The following is a 24,278-nucleotide window of genomic DNA, read 5'->3' as shown; positions in this document are numbered from 1 at the left end:
ATAGCAGCACCAACATTTGAAGTTTGTTAAAAGAAAAAGAAACATCACAGAGATGGTAGAATAATGAGGTAATTTATGTGCTACTGCCTACATCATCCCATCCACTGAGTTACAACAGTGAAGCCTAATTTAACTTGACTTTTATGGAATAAAGAAAGCGAGATCAAACCAAACCCCCAGGAAGTGAACTAGCCATTGAAGCACATTCTTATAGGGGCCAAACAGTGGTAATACACTTATGTTCTAGTCTGTGACGTCAATTGGGCCCAAAAACACTTTATCTTTTTGACTGACATCGAGAAAGAGACATCTGTAAATTAGTTAACTCTTAACTACTGGATTGCATTCAATAAACACAAGTCCCACTGTGAGCGTATCCATCATGGTAAATTACCATCTCCTTGGCTGTGTCTCTGCCTGGATAGGGTGTGCCTCCACTTAGATATCGTCCTCCCTCCCAGGCTCAGACTTTTTCCTGGAAGTACAGCCCTGATGACATAAAGGGGAGGATGTCCTTTGTTACAGCTTTGGTTTCCTTTTCCCTTCTTTGTGTGTTAGTTTCATAATTAGGTTAATTTCCCAACCTACTCTACAAGATAATGACATACAAAAATGAGGGTTTTACAGAAGAACCCACTAAGGCTGTTTTTATGGAGGAAAATCAAAGCTAATTGGCTCTCACAAAAAGGCTCAGGGAATCCCAAGTATTGATGTGCATAGAAAACCCTGGTGTCATGTCTCCCTTTTCTCCTTTTCACTTTTTCTCCAAGTCTTTTCTGTTTGAGTGGAAAGCAGCAGACAAACCAAGTATGTTAGTTCCTGTTTTTATTTGTTGTACTTATAGCTGTTAAGCCTCAAATACATCATACGGTACCTTTGTTTCCCTTTCTCCCACACAAGCAAAGAGGAGATTTAAATAATGTAAGTGGTCAGTCCAATGGCAGCTTGTTAATTCAAGCTAAAAGGCATAAAAGCTCATATTCTTTAACATGTTGCTGAGTTATAGGCGGTTTGGTCTGGATTTTAAACTTTACATGACAAAAGACTGGTAGTTTTACTTTTTTATCTTGCAAATAATAGGGATGCTGTTAAATTGTTGCTTTTAGCCCACTTATTTTTGCTTACATTCTCTCATGATGTCTCCCACGGCACAGCTCCTTCTGATTGGTTTGTTGTAGCTAGGGGGCTCTGATGTTGCGTGGGAAATGAGATTTGATTGGCCAGGCTCAACTCCTTTGTTCTTGTTAACCCGTTATCCGATCTGATCTGCTGTAATCTGGTAATAACACAGATCCTACAGCTGTTATTGTTAGCTTGAAGGAAGATGGGCATGTGAATTACTCTTTGCTGCCTGCTATGACATAAGGAACTGAACTATATAAAATATTACTTTTCAATCTGAGCACATTTTTGTCTTGGTTTTCTGTTCAGATATTTATGATAAATTCCTGCTAGTTTTTCTGCACGTTAAGCATTTAAGAGTCCTATTATTGAGCTGAACCGGTGAAGGATGCATGCTTTCCTTTGGCTGTAGTGTTCAAAACAAGACGGCACAATGGCAGAGTCTTTTCAATGGTCCTATTCACTGGTTTCTGTGCGTGTTCTTGAATACTTGAATAGTCTTGCATCCCATTTGCATCTTGAAAGAAACAGCATTGAGGCCAGCATCACAATATACTATTCAGGGGCTGCGGGTCCACAAAATGTATAATGTTTCCTGTAGGAAAGTGACACATTTCTGATGTCATCTTTTGGCTCAGATTTACTGTTGCTTGACTTAATACAACACAAAAAAGGAAAAATCTGAGTGAATGAACTCTCATTGTGTGAACAATGTTAAATCTTATCAGGTTGGCAAGTATATTGAAATTAAGTGTCATTTAATTATTATTTTACACACTGATTTGTCAGAGGTTTCAACTGCTCTCTGAAAATGATTATCTTCAATACTTTCTTGCCCAAATTCGAAGAGATCCATCATTGCTTTTGGTAGCCAATTAAGGTCTCTTGACAAATGCAGTCAAAGCCAGTAAAGATATTTGTTGTTTCACCTTACTGATTATTGTGTCATGACAGGACTTTCTGTAGCAAACGCAGAAAGGACTTAATTGTGTTGAAAAATATTTTATAAATAGGTTAATACAAATCTTTAAAATAGATTTTTGAATGATAATAAAGCGTTGAGAAACTAGACTACCTTTTTGTATTGCATTTCAGAATCAAGAGATGGTACTTCATAGAAATATCAATTTGAAGTGAGAGCTTCCATAGAAGTCCCACTTGGTACTGAATTAAATACAATTATTTTTATTTCCAAAATAAATCGTTTTTAGATAGAATCAAGTTTTCTTCCTTCAGTGAATTGCTGCCAAACTGCTTGGAGAGGTCTCTTCACAAAACCGTGGAAAATTATCTGGGCCTGTTGCTTTGTATTGACAGAGAATAGAAGCAGCATATTTTTGTGTGTGCTGGTATGACTTGATTTTATACGTTTCTTTTTTGTTTGTTTGAAATGAGTACCTCTTCCTTTTACCACGTCCCAAACTCAACTATCTAAAAGAGAACTGTGAGCACCTCCGCTCACTCCCAGGTTAAAAAGGACAGAAGGAGAAGGAGTCAGGTGAATAATTATGGGTTTTTATTCCAAAATGATCATGCGCCACTCGAATAGCGCAGACGCTGTGTGGGGTCGTCCTGATCCGTTCTGTGGCCAGGAAATCCTACCAGGAACCAGCCTACTGCAAGACAGACCAGAATCAGGTTACCGGCATGCTTCTTATAGAGAGCATGATTACCTGATTCTGATCAGCTGTCTGGTCTCCGGCCGAGCCACTCCCATCACTCCAGCAGCCGGCGCCCTAACCACACCCCGCTGCCACAAGAACATAACCTCATCAAACATTAGCCAAACATTAGCCACTGTTAGCTTAGCCGTGGTGATGTGCAACCGTGATGTAGTTTGTTTATAGAATTACGATAGCTTTGACTTCTGGCGATTGCATTTACGCTTTAAAAATCACAAAGTGGTGTTAATATGTCGAGATTATCCTGCTGAACAAAACATGTGAAGTATCATAAATGTGCGTTTGCCACAGATTTTATTTTCTGCAATATTCCCAAATCCAATGGAAGAATCCCATTGCTTTTTGTCCTGGATGCGATGCTAACTTCCAGGATGGCATACAACAATAATTCATGACTTCACCACTCCGTAGGAAACACAAGTATACATTTAAAATCCCATTAACTGGTCAAGACTAGTCATTTACTCACATTGCATTTCTTCTACAAAGATATCCATAAGACAGGATAATACAAAGGACAGGAAGCCAAAACTTTAAACTGTTATGCTAGTAGGCTTTATATATGTCCTCCCAATATTAACTGCCTTGTCTGGACTCCCATTACACAACCACACCTGCCTGACCCTGGAGCTAATCCCTTAAACCAATTTGAGTGTCCCTCCCCTGGTGTTAACATTGCCTGCACTCTTCATTTGAACCATTTAGCTAATCTTATTAATGTCACTTTCCACTGACCGGAACCATCCGACTTCACACACATTAGAACTACCCTGCTTTACATGAGTAAAAAGATTATCTGATAATATGAATGCTGGCTTTTGCTGTTAATTGCAGGCTTGTGCTTTTGTGTTATGTAACAAGAAGTACTTGGACTTTCTTAATGACATTAGGGTACTAAAGTAAATAGTAGAATAAAGGGCTCTTTCTGGCCGTTACTACATAATCTATACAAAGCAGACTTGTTTATTGTAGTTGTTTTAAGTCATTATAGATAGCACATTTGAAAACAAAATACAACATAATAAACATTGGAATCTCCAGAATGATGACAATGTTAAAAGAGCAATGAGGCAATGCAGTAGATCCAACAATAAACAAATTGTCACAAATTTCTAGGGATGCTCCGATCGATCTAAAAATGCCGATCGTGAGAGCCGATCGCATGACGTAAAATGATGACGTAAAATACATGACACTTTTCTCTCTGCGTGGCAAAACAAGCTCGCCAAAATGGCTTCACCAGTCTGGCAGTATTTTAAGGTGTCCGAAAATGACATTAAAATAGCGGTATGCAACGTGTGTGAAGCAGAAATCCTGCAGCTCCACCCGCTGTGACGGACCGGTGAGCGGAGCGAAACACACACTAATGGCGCAGTTCCACTACAGCGCGGAGCTCGCTTTAAGCGTGCCGTGTCGTGCCGTACCCGTTTTTGGTTGCGCTTCCACTAGGCCTAGTTACGGCCCGGCCCGGCCCGGGGCCACTTTTTCACCTCTTTTCTGGCCCGACAAAATTGTGGTTCTATCGGGGCCAACAAACAGGGCTGAGTCGGGCTGAGTATGCTAAACTAGAGAGAGGAGCGCTGGCAAGAGTCTACAACTACAACAAGATGGACATATTTGACCGTGATTTAATTGTAATACACGTTTCAAAATGATGCCGAAGTAACAACATACTGATACCGGTTAGTAAAAACCATGAATTAATGCTTTGTCAAGTCTGCAGACAGACGGCAGGCGAAAAACCTTTTAAAATTCGTGTTTTTCTAGATGGAGATTGGCTAAGCTAACGCAGTATATGCTCCGACCGTCCACACTCACAACAACGGCCTATACAGACATAAATAAAGCAGCGACTGTATTCACCATGACACAGGCAGTCTGTGGTGTGTACTTGTTTAACTTTTGTCGAGTTTCTGAACATATATAAGGAGCTGTGAGCTCTGAGTGCTAACAGCTAACGGCTGTGTTGTGTTTTCTGGAGTTCTCATTGAAGATGACGTCACGGCTCCGCCTACACTGCGTTACTATAGTAACTACCCCAGTTCCTAAACTGTAATGGAAGCGCAGCATGAAGTGAGTCGGCCCAACGCGGCCAAGCCGTACCGAGCCGTACCGAGCGTGGCCGAGGCCGACCGTGTAGTGGAACTGCGGCATTAGAGTTAGACCTAACACACTTAGCTATTTTATCTACCTCTGGAACAAGCTAAACTAGTTATTATAAATATATTTATTCTTCACTGTCGGGTCACTCATTACTGGATCAGTGAGCTGCATGAGACGATACTGTTATTATCCAAAGTTAATGTAAACTTGAATAATGTACTATATTTGAATGTAATAATTATGTTGGTTGTTGTTTGTGGAAGCGCCAGTGAATGAGCCCCATTAACTGAGTTTTAATTCACTTTAAATGGAAGATCCCCATAGGCCCCGCCCACTCGATCGGATCGGCGATCGGAGCATCCCTACAAATTTCCATTGATGGTGTTTTTGAATTGCTCGCTTTGGCAGATTTTCAAAAGCCTTACTATGGACAGAGAAAAGCAGACTTATTTTTCTTCTAAATTACTAGATGACAATGATTAGTCAAACATAGACACCTGCATTTAGCAGCCTCAGCTATCATTCTTTGGTTTAACTCCAGCTCAATTTTAAATCTGCAATTCCCACAATTCCTTTCATCTAGTATTAACAAAACTTGCACAGTTTCTTACAATTGACCTTCTGAATCTGGGATTATGTTTTACAGTTTGTTCTATCGAGGGATATCTCTTAAATCTTAATCATTTTTATACCTAATCCATCTCATATTGTACCCTTCACTACTTTAATGGAGAACATTTAAAGACATTAGAAATAATTAATCAACTTACTCAAATCAGATGTAATGGTGGTTAAGAGACACAGGAAATATCCATCCATCTAAAAAAAAAAGTGCACAGACTAGGGCTGCACAATATATCGTGTCGTGACGATAATCGCGTTATGCGCATTATTCACATCGCAGGACGTGCGATTTTTTTTTTTTTTCCTTTTTTTTTTTTTAGGACGTGCGATATTGAGTAGGCAAATGAACTCAAACACGTCATGTTACAATTCTTTTGCTGCTTGCTACAAAAGAAAAACTTGTGCGGCTCTCATGTCAGGGGTACTTGAGTGAGTGACATGCAGGCTCTGCATGCACAGCAAACCACCAATCACAATCATTCTTGATCAGATCCCAGCAGGATAACCGAGCTAGCTCAGCTTGTTGCTCTGATAACTTAAGATCCAGAAGTCTGTGACTAAAATCCTTCATCCGGTTAAATATTGTTAAAGAAATACCAATTGTATAGCATTAAAGTTCAAGAAAGGATGGTTTGCGGACAAAAAAACGATCTTTTCTTAAATTCCTATATTTTTTCATATCGCAATATATATCGCAGGGGAATAAAATATCGCAATGTCAGTTTTTTCCAATATCGTGCAGCCCTAGCACCGACAATAGATATTATGCCCACATTCATTTGAGCTTATAGCCGCTTTCACACCAAGCACTTAGCTGGTACTTTTCCCCTGTACTTGTTCCCCCCGAACTCGTCCCTCGAACTGTCCTAGTAGATCGCGTTCTGACCGGAATAAGTCCCTGAGGGAGGATTAGGCAAATGAAGCCGCTGACGTCATTTTGTTCTTCTTCTGCTTTGGGTTCACAAAACCTTTCGGAGTTTTACGGGGCGTGGTTTGCAATTCACCCAGCCAATCAGAAATTGTTAGTGTGGCCGACACACCCACGAACCATTTCCTCCTCAGGAAAGTACTACCTCGCTAGCAGGGACTATCTGGGGGTCAAAAGGTTCGCGCGACTAGTTCCAGATCCTTTTTGGTGTGAAACCAAATCTCCCCCCCCTATCGGCCTAGTTCGGGGGGAAAAGTACTCTGTGAAAGCGCCTAATAGTATAAAAGTCTCTCCCTGCTCTTAAAGGGGCCCTATTACTGTATGCTTCTTTGGGTTGTCTCTTTCCTGTAGTATGCTATATAGGTTTTTGTACACGTAAATGATCTTCAAAGGCTAACATCAACATCCCAAAGAGGTCCTCTCACACACACTCCCCCCCCCCCCCCCATTCCTGAAATGCCTTCATTGTAGTCCTTTGTTTACATTCGTAACATATTGACATCACTAGGTAACAATCGCTCCAGCACTTTGTACGCTATTGCACTTTGTACTTGAGCCGGCCAGCTAACCAATCAGAGCAGACTGGGCTCTGGTTTCAGACAGAGGGTGAAAAGAGGTGCTGCAGCACAGGCAGTATGAGAAAAATAAATACCTTTTGAACATTGAAGCATGTAAACATGTCGCAGTAGAGACACAAAATAGAATTATGAAAACTGAAAATATGCATAATAGGGCCCCTTTAAACGGAATTAAATGTAAATAATACCACTAGTGTAGGATAGAAGCTATTATTGTCTTGTCCTGATTTGTTTGCTTGAACTGCACCAACGCACTGAGTCTACATCTTGTTGCCCTGTAATTTAAAAATAACAGGCATCGATACATCAGCAGCCAGTAAATTATTCCACCCCTGAGTGTCCATTAATCATATCACAGGGTGCTAACACATTTAATCAGCTCATTGAAATAAACAAATAATATACATTTTAGGGATTTATTTTAATTTAATTTAAGGTCTGCCAGATAACGGTGAGGGAAACGGTTGCTGTACCCTGTGTGTATCGGTATGTGTGTGTCATTCAGGGTGTATTATCTGAATATGGATGAGATCATAGCCCTGTTTAACAGTCAGGTGGGTGTGTGTGTGTGGTGTGTGTGTGTGTGTGTGTGTGTGTGTGTGTGTGTGTGTGTGTGTGGTGTGTGTGTGTGTGTGTGTGTGTGTGGTGTGTGTGTGTGGTGTGTGTGTGTGTGTGTGTGTGTGTGTGTGTGTGTGTGTGTGGTGTGTGTGTGTGTGGTGTGTGTGTGTGTGTGTGTGTGTGTGTGTGTGTGTGTGTGTGTGTGGTGTGTGTGTGTGTGTGTGGTGTGTGTGTGTGTGTGTGTGTGTGGTGTGTGTGTGTGTGTGGTGTGTGTGTGGTGTGTGTGTGTTTCCACTTCACATGGTGCTGACTCACCCTGCTGCACAGACGAGACTGGAAGTAAAACGTTCTGTACGGTTACTGCAGCTATTTTAGCTAAGCATATATTAGTCACTTTAATATCTCAGGTTAAAAAAGGTTAAACACACAGAGAAATAGAAATAATGAAGCACAGACAATTAAAGACATTGAAATCTGGAATAAGAGGCGGTGGCTCAGTGGTAGTATGTAGTATGATGGACTTCGAATCAGGGGATAGCAAGTTCGAATCCCACTGCAGTCAGCATGTCGTTGTGTCCCTGGGCAAGACACTTCACCCCAAATTGCTCCTGTGGGGATTGTCCACAGTACTGAATGTATGTATGTCGCTTTAGATAAAAGCGTCTAACAAATGACATGACATGTAATGTAATGTAATGTAAAGATGACAAAAGTCTTGGCATTGTTATTTCATCTCGACTGAAGTATAAACATTTAAAGAGGCCCTATTATGCTTTTTGGGGGTTTTCCCTTTCCTTTAGTGTGTTATAGGTGTTTGTGCATGTGAATGGCCTGCCTGAAACATATCCATGGGATTCCTTTGTTTACTTCTGTGACATAGTGACATCCCAATGTAACACTGGCGCTTCTATTGGCTAGTGTTCCAACATCTAAAAAGCGGTTGACCAATTATAACAGCCAGCTAAACAATCTTTCAGACATAGGGTGAAAAGAGGTGCTGCAGCACAGGCAGCATAAGATAAATAAAATACATTAAGGAACCTGAAAATGAGCATAATATGTCCTTTTTAAATCTTGGGATCATCAACCATTGTTCAGTCAAGGAAAATGAAAAGCATTGAGCTCTTTTTACAGCAATGTCCTGATTTCCCATTAAGTCAAGCTAAGTTATGGCGCATTTCCACTACAGGGCCTCGCTCGGTATGGCTAGGCCTCGTTAGGCCTTGTTAGGACTGGCTCACTTTATGCTGCGTTTCCATTACAGTTTAGTAGCTGGGGCAGTAACTATAGTAACGCAGTGTAGGCCGAGCCGTGATGTCATCTTCAATGAGAACCACAGAAAACCAACATCAGCCGTTAGCTGTTAGCACTCAGAGCTCACAGCTCCTCATATCTGTTCAGAAACTAGACAAAAGTTAAACAAGTACAAACCACAGACTGTCTGTGTCATGGTGAATACAGTCGCTGCTTTATTTATGTCTGTATAGGCCGTTGTTGTGAGTGTGGACGGTCGGAGCATATATTGCGTTAGCTTAGCCGATCTCCATTTAGAAAACACGCATTTTAAAAGGTTGTTCGCCTGCTGTCTGTCTGCAGACTTGTCAAAGCATTAATTCATGGTTTTTACTAACCGGTATCAGTATGTTGTTACTTCGGCATCATTTTGAAACGTGTATTACAATTAAATCACGGTCAAATATGTTCATTTTGTTGTAGTTGTAGCCCCCTTGCCAGCTCTAGTTTAGCATACTCAACACGACTCAGCCTGGTTGTTGGCCCGGAAAGAACCTCGATTTTATGGGGCAAGAAAAACTGTGAAATAGTACCCGCTAGCCGGTACTACGCCAAGTGGAAACGCAACCAAAAACGGGCCGGGCACGGCACGGCACGCTTAAAGCGAGCTCCGCGCTGTAGTGGAAATGCGCCATTAGATTAGAACTATGAAATAGCAAACACCTTTTCCATGACTGAAGGATATACAGCCACAAAGATAAAAACAATGATGAAACGTCAAATAAAAACAATCAATAAGAACCCTATCTGCGAAATAACCAAAGCAGGACCCCTGCCGGTCTTGTAGATCAATTTATTGCTGTCTTTCCTGGACTCTACATTATTTACCATGTAGCCTGAAGCCTGCATATGTGTGCTTTGGAGCCTGCTTCTATAACATCTCTCCTCTCTGTCTCTTTGTGTTTTCCAGATGTACCACTCTGACCAAGGCGTTGACTTCCTGGACCTCTCCTTCCGTATCCTTGGCAGCCCTGCAGAACTGGGCCCAGCATACAGAAATTGAACACAAACCTCCACAAAACCACATATATACCATCCCCTTCAGCCTGCTCTGCTCCTGTCTCACGCTCCTTCCTCCTGGACCATGGACAGCTCCTCTAAGCTGTCAGGTGAGACCCTGATCGTGCGCCACATCCCCCTGGTTCACTGCCAGGTTTCAGGTGTGCGGAAGGTTGGCTGCGGGGGCTCACTGAAAAGGAGCAACCCGTTGATCCCACCGGAGAACCTGGGCTTGAGTCGCACCACTTCCCTTCCAGAGAGAGACATCCTTCAGAGAGAGGCACTCCTCTTCAGCAGCCTGATCCAGACCTCCAGCGGCTCCTGGGCATCCCACAACAGGGGGAGAGATAGGAAAGTCGGAGGGAGAGGAGGCAGCACAGCAAGTGATGATTCATCATTTACCTCGAGTAATTCTGAGGACCAGCTGATTACAGCTCACACATTACCGCGAGTTAAACCGAGGAACAGGAATCCATTGCGTCACAATCCCTTCCTCCTGAATACCGAAGATGAGGATGAAGAAGAGGAGGAGGATGGTGACAACCTCAGTGGTTATCTTGAAGACTCCTCTTTTCACCTTCACAGTGACATAAACTCTGCCCACGATGACCAGATGGCTTCTTTCCATTTACACAACTTTGCTTCTGAGCCCTTCCTCTTGCACAGGTCAGTTGGTGGAAGCAGTGGGGAGTCCCTCAGGGCAGAAGCCTCGGACCTCTCCACTCAACTGGAGGACATGGACATTCTAGGACTGGACAGCCAGCTGCGCCTCGGCAGCAGCGGTTCCAACATGTCCATGGATTGTGGAGAGCAAGACTGGGGCGATGACGATGGAGAGGATGAAGATCATCCTATGAGGTGTGGACGGAGCTCCTCCAGCTCCTCCACGCGACAGTGCTCCTGCTGTGCTCTCAGCCAGAACTACCCCCAGCACTTCCCTGAATCCTTCTCAGAGCCTTTCTCGGAGTGCCAGCAAGGCTACGGCAGCGACTCCTCGTGCAACAGCTCGGATGGCGTGCTCGTGAACTTCAGTGCCATTTACAACAAGATGAACAACAGCATTCCCGAGAAGCCACCGGTCTCTGGGCACACCAACCTCAACAGCTCCACAGACCACTCCCGCACCTCGTCTGTGTCTGATCCTCCAGGGAACAAGAGAGACTCAACCGGAGGGGCCTTCTATCTAGACCTTCACACTTCACCAACGGAGCCTCCCTTGTCACAGCAACAACCCTTCTCTCTGATCCATGAGCCGCACTTGTCCACCTCCTCCACCTGCTCCTGTGCTGTAGAGCACCAAGGGGTTCTTGATCTCGACGCCAACTGCAACTCTTACCAGCCTCCACATTCTGGGTCGTCTGGTGACTTCGTGTCCTGTCTCCAGAGTCAGGCGCACCTAGTTGTCGCCACACAAAATTACTACAAGCTGGTCACCTGTGACCTTTCGTCCCAGTCGTCCCCGAGCCCTGCAGGCTCCTCGGTCAACAGCTGCTCCGATGAGCACAGCAAAGGCAGCCCCACCCCGACCCAACCCAATGAGTACTTCCTGTTCAGGCAAAGAGCTGATGAAGAGGGTGTGGAAGAAGAAGATGAAGATGTGGAGTCTTCTAGGGTGAGTAGAGAATCCTACTTCACTGGTTTTATTAGGTACATTAACTTATATTTTCAGTGATTGGCACATATAATAAGATGTGTGCAATGCCTATCAACCCCAAAACTGTAAAATAAGACAACCTAGTCAGTTCTTTTATGAGCTGCCTCTCTCAGAAAACACATCCGAATATAGAGCCCACCATCGGATAAATGTTTCTTGCAAGCCAATCAGAGCATACTGATTGCTGGCCCATATTTCCTCAAGGGCCACTAAAAGAGGCACGCGACAAAACTGAGTGTCCTGGATCCATTTCCTGGATGTAAGATCGGCCTGAACCATTCACAGCACAATGGACAAGTAGCATGAACACTGCAAAAACTAAAGGCCCTGTGACAATGACAATAACCCTGAACTTAAAATAGCCATGACACTGATACAGTAACACAGTAGTCAGCCAATGGCTCACTTTAGATCACAGCCACTGTCTGGGCTGATCTGATATCATGTCTGAGGATTATTTTTAGTAATGTTGAGCTGAAGGGTATTATTTCTAGTCTGTAAAAGTGTCAATGCAAATCTAGCTTGCTAGCAGTTCAGTACATTGGCTGTGTATTAGTGTATTTGACTTTTAGGGGTATGAATCTGAAGTTGTTATCAACATGAGACAATCGAATTTACCCATTTAACACATTAAGTTGCATATCAACTCACAAATGGAAATCAGAAGTCAGTTGACAATTTTAATTCTGGGCTCTCCCAGACAATTAAGTGAAAAACAACGTGTTATTTTAAAGGGGCCCTATTATGCTCTTTTAGGGTGATCCCTTTCCTGTATTGTTATGTAGATTTCTGTGCATGTAAATGTTCTGCAAAGGCTAAAATCCCGAAGATCCTTCCAGAAGGAGTTTCTTTCCCACACACTCCTCCCCCGAGCCGGCCAGCTAACCAATCAGAGCAGATCAGGCTCTATGGTGAAAGTGGTGCTGCAACACAGGCAGTATGAGAAGAATAAAGCACTTGAACATTAGAGCATGTGAACATGTCACAATAGATGCACAAAATACAAATATGAACCTGAAAATGAGCATCATAGGGCCCATTTTAAATGCCAAGAACACAACTGACCTCATGTTGTTCACTATAAAGCGCCAAAAATGGTCATGTTTAAGTGCAAATGTTTTTTCCAATGAACACTTTTTAAATAAGGGCATGTCTTAAAGAAGATTATATCGACATTTTCACTTTGCATCAACGGTATTGGATCGTTGATCATTCAACCCATATATCTTCTTCCCTTGTTCAATTTAGCGAGATGATGAAGATGATGATGTTGATAATGAAGAAGAGGACGAAGAGAAGAAAAATCAGCAGGCAGTCGGTGGGACTGAAGCTACTCCTACCGTGATCCAAGGTCAGGTGTACGTCAACATCTCCCCTCCAACGGTTGGCCGGGGTCTCATCGGAGCCTCCTCTGAAAGCCGCCCCCGCTCTCGCAGCTACGACCGCAACCTGGACAAGTCTCCAACGCTCGGGTCTCTGGAGCGTATGTTGAGCTGCCCAGTGCGGCTCAGCGAGGGCGCTGCCCCCACCCCGCCTCCTCCTCCCAGAGTCACCTCTTTCGCGGAGATCGCCAGAAGCAAGCGGAGAAACGGAGCATCGGGGGGGTCGCCTCCACTGAAGGGAGCTGCAGACCCTTTCTCCTCCACTTACTCCACCCACTCCTCCGTGGATTTCTCTCCGATCCTGGAGCAGCGTGTGGAGGTTGACAGTAACAGCCTGTCACCTGTACCCTTCACCAGATGTTACAGTCAGGGCAGCATTGAGCGACACCTGGAGGGGGCAAGGGACACCCGTACTAACGTTGAAGGTATGTTACTAACTTGTTAGCAAAGTACTTCTTTACCCAAAAAATGACTATTTGTTAGCAAACAATTGCCTATTTACACCGACTCCTGAGAAAGATATGTAGCGCTTTAGTTGCTGGCCGTGAAAACAATCACAATAGACTCCTAAAATCTCAGGAGAGCTACACCGTTGGATGGTGATGGTTCGCTGTGGATTACTACATCACTACAAGCAACCCTTTTTAGATCATGCAAATTCATTTTAAACTTTTATAAGATTTAAAATAAATTCTGATCAGTGGAGATTTGAACTTTACTCATAAAGTTAAAGCTGTACAATCTGTTAGAAAACATACATATTTGTCCATTAGTGCTTTCACTACAAGCTACTTGTATTGCTTCATCTACTTCTGCTTGATTCAATAATAACTAATTAACTATAACTGCTTCCCTCATTTGAAAAATAACCCGTACAGTGGGTTAACAGATAAGCATTTATGGAAAAATGTGTCTCTCGAACCTGTTCTTCGTTTTTAGTGGTCCTCTTAAGGTTTTTAAGCACTGTTGATGTTGTTGGTTGAATGCAAGTAGCAAAACATCTAAAATATTGATTCTGAGGAAAACTCTAATTATTTACATGCTGACAATATTATTCTCACATACAAACAAATTATGTTGTAAAGGGCAATTAATCACATTGTATCGAAATCGCAATATTCAAGTGTAATATTTTTAAATATGTGAAAATATCAATCTTCATTAGCTATTGTAGTGCTGCAGAGGAGTCTAATCACAACTAGTTATTTTTAGAAAAATCCTGCAGCCCTAATGTTGAATTTCACTCATCATTTCGTCATTCAGACTAGCACAAGCAGTTCCACCTTACATATATTTGTGTAAGTCTTTGTATTGTATTGTGCTGTATGTTAAGACTTGCATGGTGTGTGTGTGAGAAAACACCCGTGTGCCAGCATGTATACATGTTCTTGGAGCAGAGTGTGTATCCTCAGCTTTTCAGAAGGAATGAAGGGTTGAAGTGGGCCGAACGCACCCTGAAGAACAATCAGGTTAGAGAGGAGATAAAGGTGCAGAGAACCCCCCGCTGAGGTCTACATCAGCACTCTAAGCTCCGTCGGGGTCAGCAGCGTTTGCATACGTGTGTTTAATTATCATCAGAGAAGCCTGTAGACCAAGGGAAGTTTAGAGAAAGTTACAGAAGCCTGTTCATGCTGAGGGAAAGGAATGGCTTCACCTCTTCTTGACTTTTGTGTCATTGACAGGTGCTTTGGTGCTAAAAGATGGTTAACTATTACAGACTCCTTTTGAATGGATAACAAACAATCTTCCATTGTATCATGGTGCAGGAATGAGTCTGAAAACCAGGAAATGTGTTAGCCTTTTACCACATTAGGTTCCCTCTGCTCGAAGTCAACGGTTTTGATTTTGTTTTTGGTTAGATGCCTGAAATAAGATCTTTGGTTAACACATCTGAGATATTTTTACATTTTGGTCTACAACATAAAATACGTCATTTAATACCTCACTCGTAAATGTCCAAAGTTACGATGTGTCATTAAAACGCCGGTTGAAATGCGACAACAAGATGTCATCTCGCTGAACATTAGCCACTTTTAGCTTAGTGTTTTACTTGTAGTGATTGCATTTATACTTCAATAATCATTGTGGTGTTAATATGTGGAGATTATCCTGCTGAACAAAACGTTTCATAAACCGATCTTATTTTCTGCAATATTTCAAAATACAATGGAAAAATCCCATTGCTGTTGTGAAAAGGAGGCCCTTGCAATGGTAACTTCCCGGTCTGCCTACAAAAAAGACATCATCACTGCACCACTCTATTATTTAAGAATCAATACAGTATCACTTAACATGATATTATGATACTGAAGTGTATTCTTATTTTCTTATACCCTTCTTTTTTTGAAAATAGAAACTAACTAAAACTAAACTAATTGTATTAGGGAGCTCAATAGCCGAGATAAAGATTGAGATCAATATCAGTGTAAAAAGATATCACATTTCTTCTCAGTGATTTCTGGGGAAGTGAACTGCTAAAAGACGATGCATTATTTATTATCAAAGACTTCACCAGCATTAAAATAAAGAACATGCATCGAGAGGAGGAATATTGTAATTCTTGATAAATACAATATGTTTATCAAGAACTACAATAATATAATATCACATACTTCATTACACAGCGAAATCCTTTTTTTTCTGTTGCGTAGAACCAAAATCCAGAAAGTTATTATCTTCTTAATGTGGTCAGTTTGTGTCAGAACAGAGACCAACATCACCTTATGAAGCTCAGTCTCAGTTGCCTGCGTTGTCTGTGTGGTTAGATACACACACACACACACACACACACACAACACACACACACACACACACACACACACACACACACACACACACACACACACACACACACACACACACACACACACACACACACACACACACACACACACACACACACACACACACACACACACACACACACACAGTGCGTGCTTAGAATTCCATTGGCATAAGGCCAAGTGTGTATGCACCAGGAGAGGAATGTCCCATAGAGCTGCAGCTGTCCTCTTTCACACTCCAAAATCATCTTAGGGACATTTGAAGAAAGAAAATCTCTTTTTATACAAATTAATTTTGATGTTAATTTATTAAATTAAAGAGAACCTATTATGCTTTTGGGGGTTTTCCCTTTCCTGTAGTGAGTAATGTAGGTAAATGTTCTGCAAATACTAAAATCTCAAAGTTTCCTCTTCTACACACTACCCCCCCTTCCTAAAAACACCTTAATTGTAGTCCTTTGTTTACTTCCGCGACATGGTGACATCACTACAAAACACTTAGCTTCTTTTGGCTAGCGCTCCAACTTATTGTATGTGATGGGGTAAAGGGTGGGGAAATTCCAACACATCTCTAAGTGATTGACCAATCACAACAGAGCCGGCCAGCTAACGAATCTGGTTTCAGACAGAGGGTGAAAAGAGGTGCTGCAGCACAGGCAGTATGAGAAAAATAAAGAGATTTTTGAACATTAAAGCATGGAGACATGTCCCAGTAGAGACACAAAATATAAATATGAACCTGAAGATTATTGTAATAGGTCCTCTTTAATTAAAATGTTTCTTACATAATGAAAAATATATCTGAAAGCAGGCAATGCAAACCCAAAAACAAAATATAACATTCAATCAGAAATGGAAAGAAACTATGAAAACTTCAGTTTTTCATAACCCTTTTAAGTAATTTTTTAAGCAAAAGATCATTAGAATTAGCTTTTCAAATGTTAATATTTGCTGACTGTGTCCTATGTTAGCAAACTGGATACCTTTTGGGTTTTAAAGACACTTGAAAATATCTGGATTGAATTCATTATTTTCAACTACTGTTCTTACATTTTATACCAGGACAATTATGCACGATAAGTGAGGCTCTTATTATCATATTCCCTCTAAAGTAATTAAACATTGAAAAAAACCCAACAATGTTATTTAGCAAACTAATAACAGCTGCTTAATGTGCTCTTTTTTTTATTCACAGTGCATCAGTGCAGCTGTTTGAACAAAATACAATTTAACGGCTTTCTATAATTGTATTAAAACCGGCTTGTAAGTAGACTGGGGCAGTGAGAATAACAAATAAGGACTGTAAAAGGAAGACAAGGGAAGAATTGATGAAGATATTTGAGGAAATATGTGTCTCTCATGCCTCAAAAACATCCTCTTCAGTTTGTCATTCTGTCTTCATATGGACTGTGATGATTTAAGATTATAATGAGAGGCTGTGCAGCAACATATATTATTCATCAGACTTCACTTGCTGCGTTGTTGCACCGCAGCGCGCAGGCCTCTTTAAAAGCCTTCAAGAGGCAGCTCGCTCGCTAATGATGCTAACATGATGCTGCGAAGGAAAGGGAAAAGCCTCGGCTGTCTAATGGACTCATCTGTGAGAGAGGAGAGGAGCCGGTGGGGAAGAGAGGAGGCAGGGAAGTAGCAGAGGGGGAAGGGAGGCGGGAGGGGAAACAAGATTTTAAAAAATGGAGGGATGACGGAGCAGATCCAACAGAGACAGAGAGGGAGTGTTCCTGTCCTCCATCCCCAGTGAGAGATGAGGCCTGCTGGGTGTGTAGTTCCTCCCTCCTCCATCACGCTTCTACTCTGCTCCTACTGCTGCTCAATGTTGCCCCCTTTGGCCAAGACACATCACCGCACCCAGCTCAGGTGGCATCGGTGGGCCGGGCTTAGGGTGACAAACAGCTTGCGCAACACCGTTGACGTCACATGCTCTTCTGTCTGCACTGGATCTAGAACACACACACACAGTAACACACAGACTGTGGCAGAGAAGAAGTGCAGAAAAAGGCTTCTCCTTGCTTGTGTGTCTCCTGACGCCTTGCCTTCAGGTGTGTGTGTGTGTGTGTGTGTGTGTGTGTGTCTGAGTGTGTGATCGTGTGTGCACATGGGCCTGTCAGAGCATTGTTAGACCGTGGTATGGTTGTCTGTTATCAGGGCTGTTGAGCTTTGTGACTCATGACTGGGCAGTTTTCTGTTGCCTCTGTAATTTTAGTTTCAATTCTAGTCTGTAACCTGCCTAATCATACCTATCTAACTGTCTACCCACCAGATCCAGCTTCTGAAATGTGAGCCTATGCTCAGTTTTAATCAGTGCAAATTGAAATTATGTTTGGGTTTTACATTAATGGTTAGATATAAGGTGTTTGACTTGGACTGTAGGAAATTGTGTGTCATCTAAACAAACAACCTATCAATAAATCCAAAAACTTCATGATGGTTATAATGTTGATGATTGAAGCCTTACTTAATTTGATTTTACAAAATGTTGTCAGAATAAAAGGCTTTTTTTATTTTATTTTTTAAACTAACAAGGCTTTTTTTCCTTTTCCTCTCCATCTTTTCTCCAACTGTGCTAACCTAGGTGGCCTCTCCAGTTCCTCTGAAAGCCGTCCTGTGGTGGTTCGCTACACCAAGGACCAGCGGCCCACCACCCTCCCCATCCAGCCCTTCACCTTCCACCACCAGTTCGCCTCCAAGCCCCCGCAGCCGAAGCCTCTGCTGCCCCTGCTCACAGGCTACGTCTCTGAGATGCAGGCCCGCTCCGGCTCCAGCTCCAGCTCTGGCTCTGGAGGTCCGGCGGGAGAGGAGAGTGAAGATGCAGAAGAGAATGTTCACCGGTACCAAGGGGCTGCCGCAGCCCCTCCACCTGGATCGATCCGACCCTCACCTCTCGGGAGCTACTCCCCTGTGCGGCTGCAGGGTGTCCCCAGCTCCGGGTCCTGCTCCACCTGCACCCCCAGCCCTCAGCCCACACACAGCCTCTCCTGCCCCCTGCACAGCCCGCCCACAGGAAAGCATGGAGGGGGCTCAGGACCGTTACTGCCCACCCCTCCATCTCCATCCCTGGGGGTGAAGAGAGGGAATATGCCCCCAATGCTGCCAGCGGTGCAGGGACACTGTTTCCATCATGGAGCTCTGCAGAGTTTACCGGCTCTTCATAGCGACTTGCTGAGCCCGCTGGGATGTGTGGACTCTCAAGTGGAGGGAAGCAAAGGGTCCGGAGCCAGGACACATAATGGTAGGTTCCACAAGATTATTAAAAACTATATATTCAGGGGGTGTTCTCATTGAATAAGCATCCTATTTTGTTATAGATCCTTCCTGACTATTTGACAAACTTGAGTTGAGTCGGCCTAAATTGCCGATTTTCGTGACTCGTGCCTCGCCTCGGACTCTCACACTGATGACTAGGATTTGAACTCGGACTTGTGAATTCTCGCGCACGATTACTCGGACTTGTACATTGATTGTCGGTCTTGCACTCTAATTCAGGCAAGTTTTGTGTTGTGCACATCTGCCCCAGATATACTCAGCCCAAGGTGCGGGTACCTGCGAGTTCACCTGCAAACCGCGTAATACATGATGACCTGGGCTTGTGACTCGGGCTCTCCTTGGTGGCTCGGCTTTGGAGTCAGACTTGAACACAGGTTATGATGACTTGACTCAGACTCGACTTGGACTCTTGTTGGGTGACTCGGACTTGGACTTGGCCTCAAACATAGGGGACTCGAGAATTGGTGATTTGACGGCAACACTGCATCACACACACACACACACACACACACACACACACACACACACACACACACACACACACACACACCCATACACAGTGTATTCCTGCTGTGGTTCTCAGTTATGTGAAAGTGCTATGGGATTCAGTGTTGATGTAGTATTTCAAACAGAGCAACATTCTTACTCTTGTCTTTTTCTCTTTCTTCTCTCCCTTCATTGCATGGACTTAAATCCTCTCCTTTACCTTAACCTCCATCTTTTCCATCTGACTTTTTCCCATATATTTATTTGATCCATTTACTCAATAATCCATTCTTTAACCCGACCAACGACACCCCAAATCCTCCCCTCAGCACACCACCTCTCCCCCCAGGCTCTCAAATGGAGGGAGTACCGTCGTCGAAACCCCCTGGGTCTGGAGAGGGCAGCCTCAGAAGGCTACTCTTCTGCAGGATCAGACCCCCTCTCCGATCACCTGCAACCCAGAAAGGGCGGGGGACCACGCCCTGCCCGACGGAACGTGTTTGACTTCCCTTCAGCCCCCTCTGGCCACGCGCTGGGACGCCTTCATGGTGCTCATGATTTCCCTGTTGGAACTTATTATAGGATATTTTAAGAGTAGACTTGAATACTTAATATTTGTAGTATTTCTGACAGAGTTCAAGGTGCAAAGAATGCATTGTCTGAGGGAAAAGTCACAGGAATAATATTACCCAGGGTTCCTTGGAGAACAAATATGTTCGAGGTTCTTGAAGGTGTTCCTTAAAGTCTCACCAATAAAAAGGATACCAAACAGCTTTTCATGCTTCCTAAAGAGGCGCTGTGTGTTAATGTGTCTAATCACCTGCGTGTGTGTGTCTCAGCAGTGGGCCAATCAGCCAAGCTGCAGCAGATCTACAGCGACTTCCTGCCGGACTACTTCTCCATGACCGAGAGGCCCCCGGAGGAGTTTTGCCTCTCCCCCGACGCCTCATCTTCCGGCTCTTCCTCACACTCCCACATCTCTGTGGACCTGACTAAGAAGAGAGGTGAGTGTGTGTGTTCATATATGCATTATTGACAGTGACAGTGGGAATCAACGAGGAGCGACTTGATGTCCAAGTGTTCACCATTTTTCTTGGTGCTCATTGCATTCATTTACTACCTCATCTGATGTAAAACATTTTGTGTTTTCTTTAAGAACTTTGTTTTAACAGACACAGTACAAATGACATGAGGAGATGTTTACACAATTACACTTACACTAGTGTGTGTTTGTTTTGTTTTTAAAAAGTATTATGTGTTAAAGGCCTATGTGAAGCACTTTAAATTGCCTCTGTGCCTTAAAATGTGCTATACAAATAAACTAACCTTAACCTTAAAACTAACCTTACACTAGATACATTTATTCCTGTCTTTTATGGACATTAATAGGACATCGATCTTCATTGGATTAAGCACAATCATCATATTTCCTTAAAGTCAATGAATTGACTATACAATAACTGTAATATTAGATTAACAATATATATTCAAGTACAATCTAAATCCCCAAAAATAAAATAAAACAAGGGAAAATAAAATAAAAACAACTAAATAAAAAATGTTCAAAAAGCTCTTTATTTTTCTCATGCTGCAGCACCTCTTTTCACCCTCTGTCTGAAACCAGAGCCCAGTCTGCTGTGATTGGTTAGCTGAACGGCTCTGTTGTGATTGGTCAACTGCTTAGAAATGTCCCGCCCCTTGGGCTGTCACGTAGGGTATATTGGAGTGCTAGCAAATAGAAGCGCAATTCTTATGTAGTGATGTCACTAAGTCACGGAAGTACACACAGGAGGCGAATGGAGGCGTTTCAGGCAGGGGGGAGTGTTTGGGAGAGAAACTCCCTCAAGAGGGAACTTTGAGATTTGATTCTCTGTGGAACATTTACATGCTCAAAAACCTTATGACACATTACAGAAAGGGAAAACCCTAAAAGGTATTGGACTTCCTATTATAGCATAACATTATTCATGTAGCTGAATTTGTAGTATTAAAGAAGATTAACATAGAGACAGGTCAAAGAAGGACCGATTAAAAGTAATCGCAGAGCTTCAGTTGGCAGACTACAAAACCACTAATAAAGCCAGAAATCTAGGTGTAGTGATGGACTCAGACCTGAATTTCAACAGCCACATTACAACAGTCATTATGTCTGCATACTACCACCTGAAGAATATATCAAGGATTAAAAAACTAATGTCACAACAGGATTTAGAAAAGCTTGTCCATGCTTTTATTTTCAGTAGACTCGACTACTGCAATAGTGTCTTCACAGGGCTGACAAAAAAATCCATCAGAAAGCTGCAGCTGATTCAGAACGCTGCTGCTCGAGTACTCACTGACACTAAAAGAGTGGATCACATCAGTCCGGTTCTGAAATCTTTACATTGGCTTCCAGTCGGCCAAAGAATTGATTTTAAAGTACTATTGCTAGTTTTTAAATCATTACATGGTTTAGGACCAAAGTATATCGATGAACTCCTACACAATTACGAGCCATCAAGGTACCTCAGGTCTTCTGGGACGGGTCTGCAATTGGTTCCGAGAGTAACAACAAAACATGGAGAGGCAGCATTTAGCTATTATGCCCCGACACTCTGGAACAAAACTACCCAAATCATGCACGTCCGCAGAAACGCTTACCATTTTTAAATCGAGACTAAAAACATATCTCTTTGCCGCTGCTTTTAATTGAGCTGCTCATATTTGAACTACAGTATGCCTTTTAAACATGTATTGTATACCTGTGGTGTTTATTTTTATTATTTTATTATCTTTGCTTTGTAATGCCTGTTGTAAAATGCCATTATATAATGTGTTTTTACTGTATTTATTCATAAAAAGTCTTTTAATTTGTTTTGTAAAGCACTTTGAATTGTCGCGTACAGAAAAGTGCTATATAAATAAACTTGCCTTGCCTTGCCAGGTTCAAGAAAACAAGATTTAATCACAATACTTGTTATTGAGGCAATGAGCCACATCTTTTTTCAGCCTTTCTCAGTGTGAAGAGCTGCTACGTTGTCATGGAGATAATAACAGATGAGGACATGATAACAGGTTATTAAGTGATGTTCTCCCGATGCAGCTAAACACAACTGTTTCTAGTGTGTACCATAACATATCAAAGAAAATAATACTGCAGGTAAAACTCTCACATTACAGTTTGGAACATTTTTCAGAGCATGCAGGGTTGTTGACAAGCACAACAGCGAGTGAAATGATGTAGTTGAAAGGTGCTTAAATCAAGTGCCTCTCACTGCAGAATGGCTTCTTGATGGTAAGGAGGGTAATTTGAGGCCTCTTGAAGCAGCACGGGGCGTCACATAATGAGCAGGGAGATCATCTTTCAGCTGTATCACCCAGGTTTAGCTTCTTGAAGGGAACAACCTCTACACTGCTGAGTGTACTAGGGAGGGAACCAAGAGCCAGATTTACGGAGCCTCGTCACCTGTTTCACATACATTGTGTCCAGCGTTTTGAGGGTCACTTCAAAAATGTATTCTGTTACAATTACTAGTTACCTTTAAAAAATCTGATCGGTAACCTAATCTAAATGTATCACAGTATAAAAGTAATGTAACCTGATTAGTTTCCGTTGCTTTTAACCACCTCAATGTTAAATGCAATCCAAAGAAATGCAAGGGAAAAAAAAATACTTAAGTGTATTACGTAAAACACTCTATAGTAAAGGGAAAACCACAAAAATCCTTATAGGGACCCTTTAATGCCAAATCATAATGCAAAAGATAAATGAAGTGACATTAATTGCAAAGCCATTATTTGTAGTAAAAAAGGATAACTTCTTAATTATTTTCTCCTTGCCAGGTTCGGTAAAAGCTGTGAACACAGCAGTGGATCTGATTGTGGCACACTTCGGCACCAGTCGAGACCCAGATGTAAAGGTAAGAGTTTTTTATGGATCAGATTGATGACTACCTATAACTCATTTAACATCTAATACACAAGATAAGTTAAGATAATTAACAGAAATGTAAATCTTTCATCCCACATCTTGCCTCCCAATCCCCTGATTTGTCATCTTCTGTATCATTTGTTTCCCTGCCAGGCTAAGCTGGGGAACAGCTGGGTGAGTCCCAACGTGGGTCACCTGATCCTGAAGTACCTGTGCCCGGCCCTGCACGAGGTGCTGCAGGACGGTCTGAAGGCCTACGTCCTGGACCTGATCATCGGACAGCGGCGCTGTCAGCCCTGGAGCCTGGTGGAGGCCTCCACACAGCTGGGTGAGAACATCAGCAAACACATGAAACATTAGCAAGGACACATGTAATGCTAAATGCATGCTGAAATAACACAAACCTGCAAAATCCATACATTTTTTAGCTTCTTTCAGTCTATAAATATATTCAAATATAAGACTTAAAGAACATCTTGATTTTAGTATCTCCTTTTTATTTTAGGAATCATTGAAATAGAAAGGGTCTGTTCCATTTACTAATTACCTGTAAAAAAAAAAAAAAGAAAAAAAAAAAAGGAAATGTAATCAGTTACCTAATCTAAGTAGCAAAATATAAAAAGTAATGATTACTTTTGGTTACTTTGGATTACCTCAATATCAAATGCAAAGCAATTAAATACTAGAGAAAATGAATATCAATAAGATCTTTTTTACTTGGTTGTTATATGCTAGAAAACAGAACGATGTAGCCTTAGATAGGAAGAAACCAATATATTAAGTATGAAAAATGTGTCCACTGTGTCCTCCTTTTACCTGAAACAGAATAAGACATTTTTAGTTTAACACAGCATATGAATTGAGAGCACCCACTGTATTTCTAACAAACAAGGT

The 24,278-nt window shown here is 42.3% G+C and overlaps 1 protein-coding gene across 3 annotated transcripts in view; it reads left to right on the top strand.

Annotated features, from left to right (window-relative positions):
* The window catches only part of rusc2 (RUN and SH3 domain containing 2), a 47,383-nt gene that overhangs the window by 16,104 nt on the left and 7,001 nt on the right, over positions 1 to 24,278 (top strand). Inside the window, exons 2-8 of one of the 3 annotated variants that reach the window (XM_034117932.1) lie at positions 9,799 to 11,499; positions 12,790 to 13,348; positions 18,297 to 18,953; positions 19,804 to 20,022; positions 20,317 to 20,478; positions 23,297 to 23,373; positions 23,538 to 23,712. In XM_034117932.1, the coding sequence (XP_033973823.1) occupies positions 9,973 to 11,499; positions 12,790 to 13,348; positions 18,297 to 18,953; positions 19,804 to 20,022; positions 20,317 to 20,478; positions 23,297 to 23,373; positions 23,538 to 23,712 (3,376 nt within the window). In that variant the 5' untranslated portion in view covers positions 9,799 to 9,972. Of the gene's footprint in view, positions 1 to 9,798; positions 11,500 to 12,789; positions 13,349 to 18,296; positions 18,954 to 19,803; positions 20,023 to 20,313; positions 20,479 to 23,296; positions 23,374 to 23,537; positions 23,713 to 24,278 lie in introns of all 3 variants that reach the window. The other 2 variants (XM_034117934.1, XM_034117933.1) reach the window with 2 other exon arrangements.

The sequence above is a fragment of the Trematomus bernacchii genome, unplaced genomic scaffold (genome assembly GCF_902827165.1).
Source record: "Trematomus bernacchii unplaced genomic scaffold, fTreBer1.1, whole genome shotgun sequence".
Lineage (NCBI taxonomy): Eukaryota > Metazoa > Chordata > Actinopteri > Perciformes > Nototheniidae > Trematomus > Trematomus bernacchii.
This window is presented reverse-complemented; position numbering and strand designations above follow the sequence as displayed.